The sequence below is a fragment of the Panicum hallii genome, chromosome 8 (genome assembly GCF_002211085.1).
Source record: "Panicum hallii strain FIL2 chromosome 8, PHallii_v3.1, whole genome shotgun sequence".
NCBI lineage: Eukaryota > Viridiplantae > Streptophyta > Magnoliopsida > Poales > Poaceae > Panicum > Panicum hallii.
The window spans coordinates 6272250-6288028 of record NC_038049.1 but is presented as its reverse complement, the minus strand read 5'-3'; the positions used below and the strand labels follow the sequence as shown (position 1 = coordinate 6288028).

General features: G+C 43.2%; 1 protein-coding gene across 1 annotated transcript; it reads left to right on the top strand.

Annotated features, from left to right (window-relative positions):
• The first annotated feature begins 2482 nt into the window (after window positions 1-2482).
• On the top strand, window positions 2483-8557 carry LOC112903571. The gene is made up of 14 exons (XM_025972824.1): window positions 2483-2706; window positions 3112-3174; window positions 3437-3553; window positions 3734-3926; window positions 4057-4215; window positions 4494-4645; window positions 4864-4938; window positions 5536-5922; window positions 6432-6494; window positions 6757-6873; window positions 7054-7246; window positions 7377-7535; window positions 7814-7965; window positions 8184-8557. Exons 1-14 carry the CDS (start codon window positions 2483-2485, stop codon window positions 8260-8262), a joined length of 2133 nt encoding a protein of 710 aa, XP_025828609.1. The 3' UTR covers window positions 8263-8557.
• The last annotated feature ends 7222 nt before the right edge of the window (window positions 8558-15779 follow it).

Here is a 15779-nt window from a genome sequence, read left to right as displayed (position 1 = left end):
TATAAGATAAAGTAGATGATATTTACATAATTTTTTAAATAAGATGAAGGGTTAAAATTATAAGAAAAAATAAACGGCGACCTAGGCACAGCAAGCGCGCGTGATCGAGGACCGAGAAGCAAGATTGTCGGCCCGATGGACGTGGAGGCGGGCGTCGATCTGCGCGGCGGCGAAAGCGGGGTGGAACTGGGAAGGCACCGGCGGCGATGGTGCTGGTGCAGCTTTCCAACGCCGGGATGGTGCTGCTGTCCAAGCAAAGGCGGCCATCAGCGACGGCATGTCCCAGGTTTTCATCACCGTACCACGAGCAACAGCAGGTGGAATGGAATGAAGGTGAAAGCCATCAACTACGGGATACAATCTTGTTAGCTGCCAGCAGATTCATGGTTTGGTTGCTGGTACCTAATTCAGGTACTCACGCCCATCCTTGTCACCATGTCTGAAATTTGGATGAATAAATTGGGAACCGTTGTGGTTGCAATCGAAGATCATCAAGGTGTATCCACACAAGTATTGGTCGTCCATGGCGACATGCTTGGTTGGAGGCTTTCGGACGGCGGTTGATGGAGTGATTAATATTGAGTTGAGACAAGGATGCTTGGAAGATAGGATGTGACATAAACTTGTGACCATCGTGTACTCCGTAAGTTCATAATAATAGATTCTGAAAATTTATCAGGAAGAACTACTTGATGAACTACAATTCGAGGTGTATTTATGAATCTTGTTTTTAATTAAGTCAAACGTCCAGTCGCTCAATTTTCTTTCATATGTTTTTCTGTTGCTTAATTTGGAGATTAATTATTTGAAGTAACTGATAACCTTGGTGTTTGAGATTATACGGTTCAAGTCCTGGGGCTGGGAATGTATGAAATTCCAACGAAATTAACACGAAATGGAACCATGCATGTTTTGGTGCGCGGAGCACTTGCAACAGCAGGAAAATAATAGCCTGAACTCATGGGCTGTGGCTAAGCGAGGCCCAGCGTACCCTCAAATATTCAGCCCATTCCCACTAGCCTTCCTCACTGTTTTGTTGGGCTCCATCTTTATAGGAGATGGCATCACAGTAGGAGGGCCAGCTGCTTCGTTTTCCCCTCGCCATTTTGTCGTCCTTATTTCAGTTAGAAAATTTCTTCACATGCTCTCTCCAATACTTCTCGGTTATGGGGTAACATCAGGCTGATGATGGCCTTCAGTGACGAACTAACGATTGATCGCATTCTATTGGTCTTGTTTCTTGCGGATTTGCAGCCTCCTCGGCACAACGATGGCGATTGCGGGACTCTACATCTTCCTCTGGGCTAAAGCAAAGGAGCTACCTGAAAAGTGTACACGTTAGTTGGTATATACAATACAGTAGTTGTTGCAAACTGAAAAAACAGACACAAGTGTGTTTGTGGCGGTTACACTCGTGGGCAGCTTCAGTGTCTCTGAGTGCTCAGTGACACGAGGAGCATGCGTCCTCGGAACAATTGGATGCATGGACCGTGGAAATCAAGGTCTGGCGGTAGAGTTGTTCGAGCTCTCAAGTCTGAACTGGCTCTGATGCTGACTGTCACGCTGCAGGTTGTGAGGAACAAGTAAAGGTGCGAAATGAAAAGGAGAATTTCTACGCAGTGAAGAACTCGATGGGAGGAAAAGGATAGCTGTATTACTGAATCTCAGATACAAATAAATACGATAGCAGATCGAGATCTGGCGGCCAGGGAGACGGAACCTACTACAGCTAGTCCTATTTCCTACCTAGGGTTTATGAGTTCTCAACTGAATGAATGTTACAATCCATACCCCCAAGCCTAAATATATAGCAGCGGCTGGGTTAAGAGTTAAATTAAATGCACAACACTGTTTAGTACGTGGCAACCCATTTAGACGCTAAGCAACGCCTTTATTCAATCACGGCCGTTGGATGTGAAACCGACGCTTCTGAGTTGAAGTCGATCACCCGTCCAGACTCTTGCCGACTTCCATCAACTGCTACCCGAGCTAAAAGTTCTGACGAAACTGAATGGCAATGCCATTGCCGGACACAGGTCCCAGAACAGGCCGTGATAATCCCACTTATTGATCACTGCCTATTCTAACCCTGCTATGCCGTTTGGATCAAGTCTAAAAGATTCTCCCTGTTTGGATCAAGTCTAAAAGTTTCTCCAAGCTAGGGGAAAGGCTGGCTTGAAGAGGGGCGTGATCGGCATGGGCTCCCCTCGCAACTGCCGGTTCGTTTCGGAGACAAAGGGAGCACGCAAACGCGGCCTAGAAACCCGAAAAAACGTTGTGCCGTTTCTCTACAGCGTCACGTCGCCACCCCCCAGCCACGGGATCGCTGAAGATATACACAATGCATGGCGGCGGCGCAGTGCACTCGTCCGGGTCCGGCGCGATCGAGCCGTGGGCTGCTCGAACGCGGCCGGAGATCGTCGGAGAGCATCCAACAGAAGATCTCGATCGACACCAGCCGTCTCCTGACAGACCGATCGCGATGGACGTTGGAGACGGGCGCCAGCGCGGCGGCGCGGACGCGGAGGAGGAGGAGGTGGCGTGGAAGGCGCCGGCAGCGATGGTGCTGGTGCAGTTATTCAACACGGGGATGGTGCTGCTGTCCAAGGTGGCCATCGGCGGCGGCATGTTCGTCCTCGCGCTCCTCGCCTACCGCAGCCTCTTCGGCGCCGCCATCATCCTCCCCCTCGCGCTCCTCCGTGAGAGGTACGTGGTCGCGTCCGCGTCCGTCCGGCAGGTCGCTAATACTCCATCAGAAGCTAATTAAACTAGCTACCTCTTTGCTCCTAGTAGTTTTGCTCCATCTATAATGTGTACTCCCTCCGTCCAAAAATACAATCATTCTAGGAATTTTATGATAGATTAATAAAAAGAAAAATGACCATGTTAATTTGCTCATATTTATTACACATATTTGATAGTAATTAATTCTTGGCTGCATATATGCATTTTTTAAATTGGGTAAAATGATTTGTTTATAGGATAAATTTTGAATCCTACAAGAATGCAGTGTGGAACCTAAGGTCCCGCTTAAATCTTGGAATTAAAACGCTTCTGTTTTTTCCTAGTTTCAAACAGCTTCAATTATCTTTAATTTGCATCTTTGTGTAGGGGGAAGTGGAAAGAGATGGACTGGCACGCTGCTGGATGGATCTTCCTTAATGCATTCATCGGGTATATAAATGTTCAAGTTATTCTGAGGCTCCGAATTTGTGTCATCACCTGCTAACTTCTGTTCCAGTTTATCGAACTATAAAATGTTATAAAAATTACAAGTTTGAAAAAATAACATGGAGGCATACCTACACAATTTCTTTTCATAGTCAATCCGAACCTTCATGTTTCAAGGAGTTCTTGGTTGTAAAAGCGTAAGTCTTTAGGGGCATCAATCTGATCATCACTCGTGTTGATCTACTTGTACCTAGATGTGATGCAGATATGCTGTACCAATGAGCCTATACTACTATGGCCTGCAAGACACAACTGCATCCTACGCCATCATATTCCTGAACATAATTCCTCTGACAACCTTCATCCTCTCCTTCGTTCTCAGGTAGAGTTTCTCTAACTTTGTATCATACACGTGGTCTCTCTGTCTCATGTTTGCAATTATATAACAATTTTATGGCAACACAGATGCCTGTATAACTGCATCATTTGCTACAAATAAACAATTATATATATAAACTCTGACCTGAAACACAGATGCCTGTATATATTGTTCTTGCATTAGAATGGAGGCACTGCACATCAGAAGCATGGTAGGATGGCTTAAGATCACGGGAGTTTTGCTCTCTGTCGGGGGCACAATGATCATCAGCCTATACAAGGGAGAGGTTTTACATCTCTGGAACCCTATCCTTCACCATCACAATGAAGAGCATGTGGATGTCGCAAGTCATCAGCTGCGTGGAACGATCCTGTTGGCAGGCAGCACCTTCATGTTTGCTTGCTGGTATCTAATTCAGGTAATGATGCCGTCACCCTGACCATGCTCAATTTCAGAGTAACTTTGGCTCGCAATAGTTTGCTTTTCTGATTTTCGGCCACGTTCAGTCCAAGGTTCTCAAGGTGTATCCATACAAATACTGGTCATCCATGGCGACGTGCTTGGTTGGAGGGTTTCAGACTGCATTTGCAGGAGTTATAGTGAGGAGGGACAAGGACGCCTGGAAGATAGGATGGGACATAAACCTTCTGACCATTGTGTACTCGGTAACTGATCTAAACTTTTGTCAGAAACCCAGATGATAATTTTTGGTGCAGACTAATGCTATCACTTCTCTTTGAAGGTTTGATGAATGCTAGTTACCAATGCTATCGCTTCCCTTCGAATGTTCACTGAAGCTAGTAGAGTTATAGCATCATCGGTTTTCAATTAGGATTAGTTGACTGCTGTCACTGACTGCTGGAGCTTATTTAAGTGATGACAAAATCCAATGCATCAAACCAGTTCCAAGGAAAATAATATTAGACTATGCCACTTGGTGCAGGGGGCACTTGCAACTGCTGGAAAATATAGCTTGAACTCGTGGGCTGTGGCTAAGAAAGGCCCGTCATATCCTCCCATGTTCAGCCCATTATCTGTAGTCTTTACTGTTGTGCTGGGCTCCATTTTCATAGGTGACGACATCACTGTGGGAAGGTGCGTTCTCCGTTGTTGTTTTTTTTACTTTTTCTCACTCTCCAGCTACGTGTTCTATCTTTTTTTCTTGATTAATTCAATTACTTATGCCATCTCTCAAGTACTCGCTAATCTTGAAACAAGCTAATTAATTAGCACAATGGATTGTTTGTTTTGATGGCATTTTGTCACGACCGGTTGTACTGTGTTGTTCTTCATAATATCTTCTGAACATGCAGCCTCATTGGGACAACTCTGGTGATTGTTGGGACCTACGTCTTCCTCTGGGCCAAAGCAAACGAGCTACCTGAAAAGTAAAGTTGTGACGGTACAAAGTTATGGAAAACCACAGAACAGATACTGCTTGTTTCAATACAATGGCGGATCCAGCAACTTCGACATTGAAGAAGCTAATGGAGTCATCAGCGTCCGGAGAGCCTGGCTCACCAGGCCCGCCCCTGCTGGTTTGTATTATGCACGTTGTGTCCGTGAGATTAATAGTTTGTTGATTATCTTCTCGCTTGGTTGGCATATGCCGATTGGTTGGTGCTGATGTTGTATAATTTCTGGTTAATGGGTGACATGTATTAGCGGTGTAGGTCCACTCCTACCAGAATAGTTAGCTGTGCATGGCTGTTAGTTGAGCTGTGCGCATCGTGTGCTCTGACTCGCGCTGTGTCCGCGAGGGAGCGCGTCGTGCAGCACGTACTAGGGCGTCTGGGATAGCATTCGCTCCGTGATGGATGTGCCGCGCATGTCGGAGGCCACGGCCCCGATTCAGTTGTATTCTTTCCTTTATATGCAATACATAGAGTCAAGAAAACGCTGCCACATTGCAGCACAACGAGATCGTGTCCTCGTGTTCATCCAGTTCCAGTTCGCGTGAGTTGTGTGCGTGTGCGTTTCTTGAGTTCGACGGCGTCGCGGGCAGCGACGTCCCTCCGGCGATCTCTGACATCGTCCGGGTCCGGCGCGATCAAGCCGTGGGCTGCTCGAACGCGGCCGGAGATCGTCGGAGAGCATCTAACAGAAGATCTCGATCGACACCAGCCGTCTCCTGACAGACCGATCGCGATGGACGTTGGAGACGGGCGCCAGCACGGCGGCGCGGACGCGGAGGAGGAGGAGGTGGCGTGGAAGGCGCCGGCAGCGATGGTGCTGGTGCAGTTATTCCACACGGGGATGGTGCTGCTGTCCAAGGTGGCCATCGGCGGCGGCATGTTCGTCCTCGCGCTCCTCGCCTACCGCAGCCTCTTCGGCGCCGCCATCATCCTCCCCCTCGCGCTCCTCCGTGAGAGGTACGTGGTCGCGTCCGCGTCCGTCCGGCAGGTCGCTAATACTCCATCAGAAGCTAATTAAACTAGCTACCTCTTTGCTCCTAGTAGTTTTGCTCCATCTATAATGTATACTCCCTCCGTCCAAAACAATCATTCTAGAAATTTTATGATAGATTAATAAGAAAAAAAATGACCATGTTAATTTGCTCATATTTATTACACATATTTGATAGTAATTAATTCTTGGCTGCATATGCATTTTTTAAATTGGGTAAAATGATTTGTTTATAGGGTAAATTTTGAATCCTAAAATAACTTTTATTTTTTAAGACGGAGCGAGTATTGTATAGCAAGTGTGACCTAGATCACTGCAAACGGAGATAGGTTTGATAGAGGGAGCATCGATAATTTGGGTATAAAAGAATGCAGTGTGGAACCTAAGGTCCCGCTTAAATCTTGGAATTAAAACGCTTATGTTTTTTCCTAGTTTCAAACAGCTTCAATTATCTTTAATTTGCATCTTTGTGTAGGGGGAAGTGGAAAGAGATGGACTGGCACGCTGCTGGATGGATCTTCCTCAATGCATTCATCGGGTATATAAGTGTTCAAGTTATTCTGAGGCTCCGAATTTGTGTCATCACCTGCTAACTTCTGTTCCAGTTTATTGAACTATAAAATGTTATAAAAATTACAAGTTTGAAAAAATAACATGGAGGCATACCTACACAATTTCTTTTCATAGTCAATCCGAACCTTCATGTTTCAAGGAGTTCTTGGTTGTAAAAGCGTAAGTCTTTAGGGGCATCAATCTGATCATCACTCGTGTTGATCTACTTGTACCTAGATGTGATGCAGATATGCTGTACCAATGAGCCTATACTACTATGGCCTGCAAGACACAACTGCATCCTACGCCATCATATTCCTGAACATAATTCCTCTGACAACCTTCATCCTCTCCTTCGTTCTCAGGTAGAGTTTCTCTAACTTTGTATCATACACATGGTCTCTCAGTCTCATGTTTGCAATTATATAACAATTTTATGGCAACACAGATGCCTGTATAACTGCATCATTTGCTACAAATAAACAATTATATATATAAACTCTGACCTGAAACACAGATGCCTGTATATATTGTTCTTGCATTAGATTGGAGGCACTGCACATCAGAAGCATGGTAGGATGGCTTAAGATCACGGGAGTTTTGCTCTCTGTCGGGGGCACAATGATCATCAGCCTATACAAGGGAGAGGTTTTACATCTCTGGAACCCTATCCTTCACCATCACAATGAAGAGCATGTGGATGTCGCAAGTCATCAGCTGCGTGGAAAGATCCTGTTGGCAGGCAGCAGCTTCATGTTTGCTTGCTGGTATCTAATTCAGGTAATGATGCCGTCACCCTGACCATGCTCAATTTCAGAGTAACTTTGGCTCGCAATAATTTGCTTTTCTGATTTTCGGCCACGTTCAGTCCAAGGTTCTCAAGGTGTATCCATACAAATACTGGTCATCCATGGCGACGTGCTTGGTTGGAGGGTTTCAGACTGCATTTGCAGGAGTTATAGTGAGGAGGGACAAGGACGCCTGGAAGATAGGATGGGACATAAACCTTCTGACCATTGTGTACTCGGTAACTGATCTAAACTTTTGTCAGAAACCCAGATGATAATTTTTGGTGCAGACTAATGCTATCACTTCTCTTTGAAGGTTTGATGAATGCTAGTTACTAATGCTATCGCTTCCCTTCGAATGTTCACTGAAGCTAGTAGAGTTATAGCATCATCGGTTTCCAATTAGGATTAGTTGACTGCTGTCACTGACTGCTGGAGCTTATTTAAGTGATGACAAAATCCAATGCATCAAACCAGTTCCAAGGAAAATAATATTAGACTATGCCACTTGGTGCAGGGGGCACTTGCAACTGCTGGAAAATATAGCTTGAACTCGTGGGCTGTGGCTAAGAAAGGCCCGTCATATCCTCCCATGTTCAGCCCATTATCTGTAGTCTTTACTGTTGTGCTGGGCTCCATTTTCATAGGTGACGACATCACTGTGGGAAGGTGCGTTCTCCGTTGTTTTTTTTTTTACTTTTTCTCACTCTCCAGCTACGTGTTCTATCTTTTTTTCTTGATTAATTCAATTACTTATGCCATCTCTCAAGTACTCGCTAATCTTGAAACAAGCTAATTAATTAGCACAATGGATTGTTTGTTTTGATGGCATTTTGTCACGACCGGTTGTACTGTGTTGTTCTTCATAATATCTTCTGAACATGCAGCCTCATTGGGACAACTCTGGTGATTGTTGGGACCTACGTCTTCCTCTGGGCCAAAGCAAACGAGCTACCTGAAAAGTAAAGTTGTGACGGTACAAAGTTATGGAAAACCACAGAACAGATACTGCTTGTTTCAATACAATGGCGGATCCAGCAACTTCGACATTGAAGAAGCTAATGGAGTCATCAGCGTCCGGAGAGCCTGGCTCACCAGGCCCGCCCCTGCTGGTTTGTATTATGCACGTTGTGTCCGTGAGATTAATAGTTTGTTGATTATCTTCTCGCTTGGTTGGCATATGCCGATTGGTTGGTGCTGATGTTGTATAATTTCTGGTTAATGGGTGACATGTATTAGCGGTGTAGGTCCACTCCTACCAGAATAGTCATGTCTGTAGGAAGGATAGATTGCTTATGGATGGTGGGTTGTTTTGCATATTGAGCCTCGAGGGTGAATATGTAGGGGTAAAAGATTTGGAAGGCAAGAAGCCTTCTCGAGATAGTCGCTATACTAACAAATATACTCTAACATCCCCGCAGTCGTAGCGGTAGCAACACAAATGGACATATTGGAGAACAACAAAGACATCCCCGCAATTAGAACGCTGGTGCGAATGTTACGGCTGGAGCAGAAATCAGGAAGAGCTAATGCAGATGATAGACTCTTAGTGCCAAAGTAGCCGAGGTAGATGTGGTTGAAGCCGTGGAGGAGGGCGCAGGTCCAAAGCGGCAACATAGGCGCACCAGTACACAAAATCAGCATTCTTTTGCCGACATGTTCAGCAGGTGTTACAATCATTAAATACCAAATTTGACCGTCAAGACCTGCATAAAACGTACAAAATATAAAGTACCAACATGGAGTGACATTAAATAGGGCCTCTATCTAACGAATTCCATAGATGTTGGTCAAAAATTGTGTGCAGGTGCATTTGGGCTGAAAACACAAGATAACATAATCAAGATCCAAACTAACACGCTTCCGATCAATTACGAGCAAGCACACGGATCCTTGGACCCACAAACAGGACCAAAACCGACTTGGGATAGCACAAACCCAGGACAACCGACCTTGGGGCTCACCTGCTAGCCACCGTGCCAAAGGCGGTGGACAGAGGCGGTGCCACTGGTTCGGCCGAATCAATGGTGGGTCCAATGCCCTCCAGCCTCCACGTGGTAGCTCCTGGTGAAGCCTTGAAGTCGGTGGTGCATGCTACAACAAGATTACCGACCAGGAACCGTCTTTAGAAGCCTATAAAGACTAGGTGGGGGTTCATTTAGAGACACACAACACATTCGCACACTTCACACTCTAACCTTCACATCCGATCTCAAGGCTCACTCTAGAGGCCTAGCGTTGTCTCGGCGGTGTTAGAAAATAGGGAGAGAGTGAAGGAAAGTTGGGGAAGTGCCAGGTTTGTCAGCACTCTCCTCCAGTTTATATCTCGACGAATGCTTATGAATCACAAGCAAGTATTCATAATTTCTTTTGTGCTTTAGTTTCTTAGTTAAGTTTAGTTTTAGTCCCTGGTTGCTTATGGGACCATCGTTCACTAGTTTAGTGGATGCTCTAGTCTAAGACTCTTGATACAGATGGATGTTCTTGGCTGCGGCTAGAGTTAGTAAAAGACGGTGTAGACGTGGTGTCTAGACTAGAAGTTACCTTTAGTTTGTAGAGGTAGGTGTATCCATCCTCCATAATCCTCAACGTCCGGGTATAGCATAGAAGCCATATTACTGGAGCAGCCTGGTTTTATCCAGGAAGAAGCCGGTAGCCCGAAGTAAGCAATTAGGATAGTTCTATCTTACGCTAGATTCTTACCCATAGAAATCCTCTCTACCCCTTACCTCTTTCTAGTGTGGTGCTCTTGGACGAACCTGAACCTTAGATAATATACTCAGGTTTTCCAGTGGATACAATACCCTGGAATACTCCTAGATGAAAGCTACAATAGTATTTGTATGCTTGCGGATTTATCTATGACCGTTAAAAATACCAACAAGCTTTCTAGCGCCGTTGCTGGGGAACGGAGATAACGAAGCTAAGGTACACACACGTCGTGAAGAGTACGAACGGAGATTGGAATGATCTTCGAGGCAGGTTTTGTCTCGCATTCTTTCCGATCTCTCGTATCGTTGCTTTGCAAGTGGAAATCTTGATCTTCCACCAGGGTGAGATGGAATCCATTGGAGCAGCCTGGGCCAGATTGTCTTCATTAGCTCAATCTAGCCCGGACTTGTCTATACCCGATCATATGCTGCTTAAGCACTTTTGTCTAGGTCCTAGCAAGGAGTCTACACTGTATCTAGACATTGCTGCCAGAGGATCGTTCACACACAAAACTCCAGCTGAAGGGAGAGAGATCCTAGATAAAATCATGGAGAACACTTCCTTTGTCCGTGAGAGTGAGCCTCTTCAGGTAGAAGCCAAGGTACAACATGAGGAAGCTTTAGCAACCGAATCCGAATTCATAGAAATCCAATCAATAGATTCGACTCCTAGCTCCTCAGCTGAAACAGAATCGTTAAAGGGCGAAGAAATTCAACCTTTGGAGTTTTATGATCTTTTCAAAGACTTCGGAAACACCTCGGACTATTTCTATCAGAAGAGACCACCGGTCCCCATCACTCCTACCGAGCTATCCAAGAAAGAATTCCTTCGGGAAACCATTAAGCAGCGAATGGCTGAGAGAGGGACAGTTGTCTTCGAAACCTCTTCAAATCAACTCCCCTTTCTCATCCATCTGATGCTACATCAAAGACCAGGAGGTGGAAGCTCTCTACAACCCCACCGTCAGAGCTAATAACATGTCTGATACTTTTGCGTCGACCTTCTTAGGCAGCGAAGTTCTGGCATCGACGTGCAAGATCTTCAAGAGACTTTTAGGCTCTCTCGTAGATAGCTACGGGGTACTTCAAAAGTGTCCGTATGGCATAATGATGTCAAGGCCAACCTGGATTTCTATGTCTTCGGAGTTCCTAACATCGATGTCTTGTTCGGTCATCCTATTTAAAAATTCCTTATGAATGCATCAGGAAGTGTTAGCATCAAACTAGGGAAGGAATCTCTCTCAGTCTTGATTACTCGATCAATAAATTCTTTGATAGAGACTTCCCCTGTCATCAAACCAATCGAGGAAGTGTTGGTCGTATCTCTGTTTGACTCACTGGAATCAGCCATTGAATGAGACACTGAAAACTTCATCCAAGAAGAGGATGATTCCGATAAAGTCTTTGAGCTACCCGAGTTTGTAACGCCAACATGGGCTCTGATCGAGCTCAAACCCTTACCTTTTGGGCTGCGGTATGTTTTCCTAAACAGCGATGTAGAGTCTCCCATGATCATTAGCGATAAACTCTCAGAAGAGGAGACCGCAAAACTCATCCTTGTCTTGGAAAAGCATCACTCTGTTCTCAGCTATGCTCTGCAGGGCCTCAAGGGCATCAGTCCCACTCTATGCACCCATCACATTCTTATTGATCTAGCTATGGCACCTTCTAGGGAATCCCAAAGAATGTTGAACAACATGATGAGGTAAGTTGTAAAGAAGGAGGTCCTCAAGCTCCTACATGTTGGGATAATCTATCTTGTCCCGTACAACGAGTGGGTAAGCCCGGTTCATGTTGTGCCCAAGAAAGGAGGTATGACGGTCGTGGAAAATAGCAAGAATGAACTGATTCCACAGCGATCCGTCACAGGATAGAGAATGTGTATCGACTACAGGAAGCTTAATAAGGCCAAAAAAAGAGATCACTTGCTGCCGTTCATTGATGAGATGCTGGAACGGTTGGCAAAACACTCCTTCTATTTCCTTGATAGCTATTCCGGTTACCATCAGATTTTTATCCATCCTCGACGATTAAAGTAAGACCATATTCATATGCCCACATGCCCCTATGAAACCTACGCCTATAGACGGATTTCATTCGGATTGTGTAATGCATCCGCTGTGAAGACTATTCCTGGCAAGTATATGGGAGTGGTTGTGAGAGCTGGCGTGATGGTGATGGAAAATAGCATTCTATTTTCTAAATGTAATTTCCCCATGCAAAACTGGCTTCCAAATAAGCTAGTTCGTGATGTACATGGCTGAATACTATGTTGTGTCGGCCTAGATTCAGAATCTGCAAACCAATTCATAACACTACCTGGTATAGTAGCTAGATAGTGAAGCTGCACAGGAGTTTCAGCGGTTGCATGATGAGCACGCGTGATGCACGTGGATCGTCCTGTCTGATAAATATTATATTCTTTTTGATTCCGGATGCAAGGAACTTTCTTTTGAGTCTGCATGAACCCTATTCTGCACGTGATTGCTATATCTGTAGTATCGGTGGCTCGGTGCCATCGTACTTTCATAATCAAAATCAAGGTTAAGGAAACATCCCGAGAGTTCGGTAAAATGTTTAAACAAATTACTTTGCTGGCGAGCCTTTGTTTCTTATTAACTACAGGATATGTAATTACACGATGTTAAAGAAGACAAATTTAAAAATCGCTAGGATAACGAATCTCTGCCACCTCATCATCTTCTGCTCCAGTGATCGTACCCGCAAGCGCCTCCTCGCAATAGCCACACCCACACGCGCAGACCCATGGACCATGACGCCACCCCCTAAACAACACCGATCCGACGACCTCTCCTACATCCACCCATCTCCCGGCAACCTTATCCACTGGCTTCCATGTCGGAGCGAGCAGTGGCTGTCCATCTTATCGTCTCGGCTCCTTAGCTACAGAGAGTGTGCGAGTCGGGCTATGCTTTGAAAACACAAGCTTGAACTATAGACACTCTTATACCTGGCCTCAAATAGGTTGAGCAGGCCACCCCAGTAATTAACTACTATGCAGATTGGTCGGACCCATACTGAATTAGGCTTTGGGGGGAGGGGGGAGGCTATATGTCACCTAAGACCATAGTTCCACCGACCATCATCTAAAAAGATTAATAAAGCGGGATTTAGATGGACCGCCAGCCCAATAATATAGTATTCATAGCCATTGCCTTCTAAACAGGAGAGAGTATGCATACATGCAATGAAGACAATGATGCTGACGTCACCCACGTGCATGCAAATTCGAAACTAATAAAAGCTATACCTAAAAGCTATACCTATTGAACTGAGCATCGAAATTAAATTTGAATTGCACAATTTCTTTCTTATGACAACATCTTCAAAACAAGACCACACTTGTCTATATTTGCACGATATTTTTAAAAGCATTTTCTTTAATACTGAACAATTAATCTTAGCTACTGGGAATAAATATTTTAACAACACGAACAAATAATTATTTTCTACGAACAAAATAATAGTATACCATGATAAAAATATTAAACATCGCGAACATTTGATTGTACAGGATAACTAAAGAAAAATAAATATCGCGAATAAATGAGTCAACGTCACCAAATAAATTAGTCTACAAATACGAACAGGTAATTTGACATTATGAACAAATTAGTTACGTGCACACAATTAATTTTAAAAGAAGAACAAATGCTTCTACATTGAAAAAAATTATATAATCATACACGAGCTAAACAAGTTACTATATAAAGTAAATAAATCATTTCACACGCTACCTAATGAGTCTACAATACAAATATATTAGTGTACATTAAGCATGACTCACTCTTAAATTTGAAAAAAATAGTATTATACTATTGTAATATGTAGTATAGATACGTTAACGTTCACTTATATAAAAAATAATCATGGTTGATATGAATTACAAAAGAAATAAATTACATTTCAAATAAAGATTATGGTACATGAGGTTCATAATCAATAAAGAAACCAAAATAATATATTATGAATAAAAAATTTAACATTGATTAATGCTAAAAGATAAAAATATTTAAATCTGAAAGTAAATAAATATAAAAGGTACAAGGAAATAAAACTAAGAAAGTAGAACGGAAAGAAGAAGAAAACAAAAGAAAAAGAAAAAAAATATAATATATGGAGAATGAAAAAGTATAATCGAAATAAATATTACAATCTGAAGAAACAATATTGCCAAGATAATTAGAAGATAAAAAGAAAGGAAAGCAGAAAAAAGAAAAAGGTTTTGGCATATGCAGGCTTATAGGAAAAATAGAAAAAGGAAAAGTAAAAAGAAAAAGATGAAGAAAAGGAATAAATAAAAAAATAAAGAAAGGAAATAGAAGAAATAACTACCGTCAAATTCCAAATATGAGCTTCATGGGCTAGAATCAATGCGTGTGCATGGGTGCATGCATGCTCGTATGCATAATAAATCAACTAGAGAATCGGGATCAGGATGCATGCATACATAATAAAGCATCTGGGGAATATCGCGTTGCGAAGGTGGTTCAGTGCACGGGGAAGCGAAAGGACTGTTGGACCGTAATGGTAGCCACTCGGAACAATCTCCTCCAGGTGGTGGAAACGAGATTTGTAGCATAGATGATATATATATAGCCACCCCAGGGGGCTAGCATGACACTTTTTTTTTTAAAAAAACCCTGAGCAAAGTCAAAACTTGAGCGTAGTATCATATTTTTAGGAATATGATCTCCCTATTTTTATTCTATTCATATGACTTAATACATTTCTAGGCTCATATCTTATTGCTCTGGCATGATTTATGGATAAATAATTCTGAAAAATGTAAAAATTGAACCTTTAATCCCTGAACAATGCATCAAGGTTTTAACTAAATTTACAGAAGCATTAAATCCAATATACTGTTTGTATACAACTTTTTTATCTGTAATAAACTGTTGCACATAATATTTCATCGTGTAGAAATAAACTGCCTTGCACATTATATATTCACCGTGTAGAAATAAACTGGCTTGGCAATAATATTTCATCTATAGAAATGTATGAGATTGTCAACACTCAACAGTGACCCACTAAGGTGGCCCCGAATGGCCGCAACTACCTCTCGTGGTTTTTATATGTTGAGATTGTTATGGATGGGAAGAGTATCCAACATGCAATTTAACCCTCCAAAGACAAAGATGCAACAAATGTTGAAAGGGCACACGCGGTGGGCTAGGCACCACATTTGGAGGAAACAAAAAGGATCGAGGACAACTCAGCTCCTTGCATTGATTCAAACCTGATAACATCAGTGTCCTCAAGATATTAAAATATATTATTATTTAATGATCTTAAAGATCATAAACGTGTTGTACTGTTAATAGAATTTTTTTAAAACGATTATATATGAAATATTCTCTCAGTCTGCAACTCGATCTGCAAGGCATGGGACAATCCTCAAGAGCTACTGACACAACCGCGTGCGCACCTTCTCCGACATATGCACATGATGACTGCATGAGCCCCTATGCTAGTTGTAAATAATAATCTGCGTACGTACACTATAGAATTGTAGATACCTTTTTTTCCAGGAAAATGAACTTTAGGAAACGTAAGAAACGTGGTGCAGAAAATGTGAGTCACCAGGAAGCTAGTTATAATAGAGAAAATGGGATCTCTGAGAGCATGCAGATGTGACTATCTTTCTTGTGACCTAGGTTCGTGATGCACATGGCAGAATGCACAATCTATATATATGATCAAAGGTTGGCGTCGAAACCAAATCACATTAGTCCTCCAGAAACG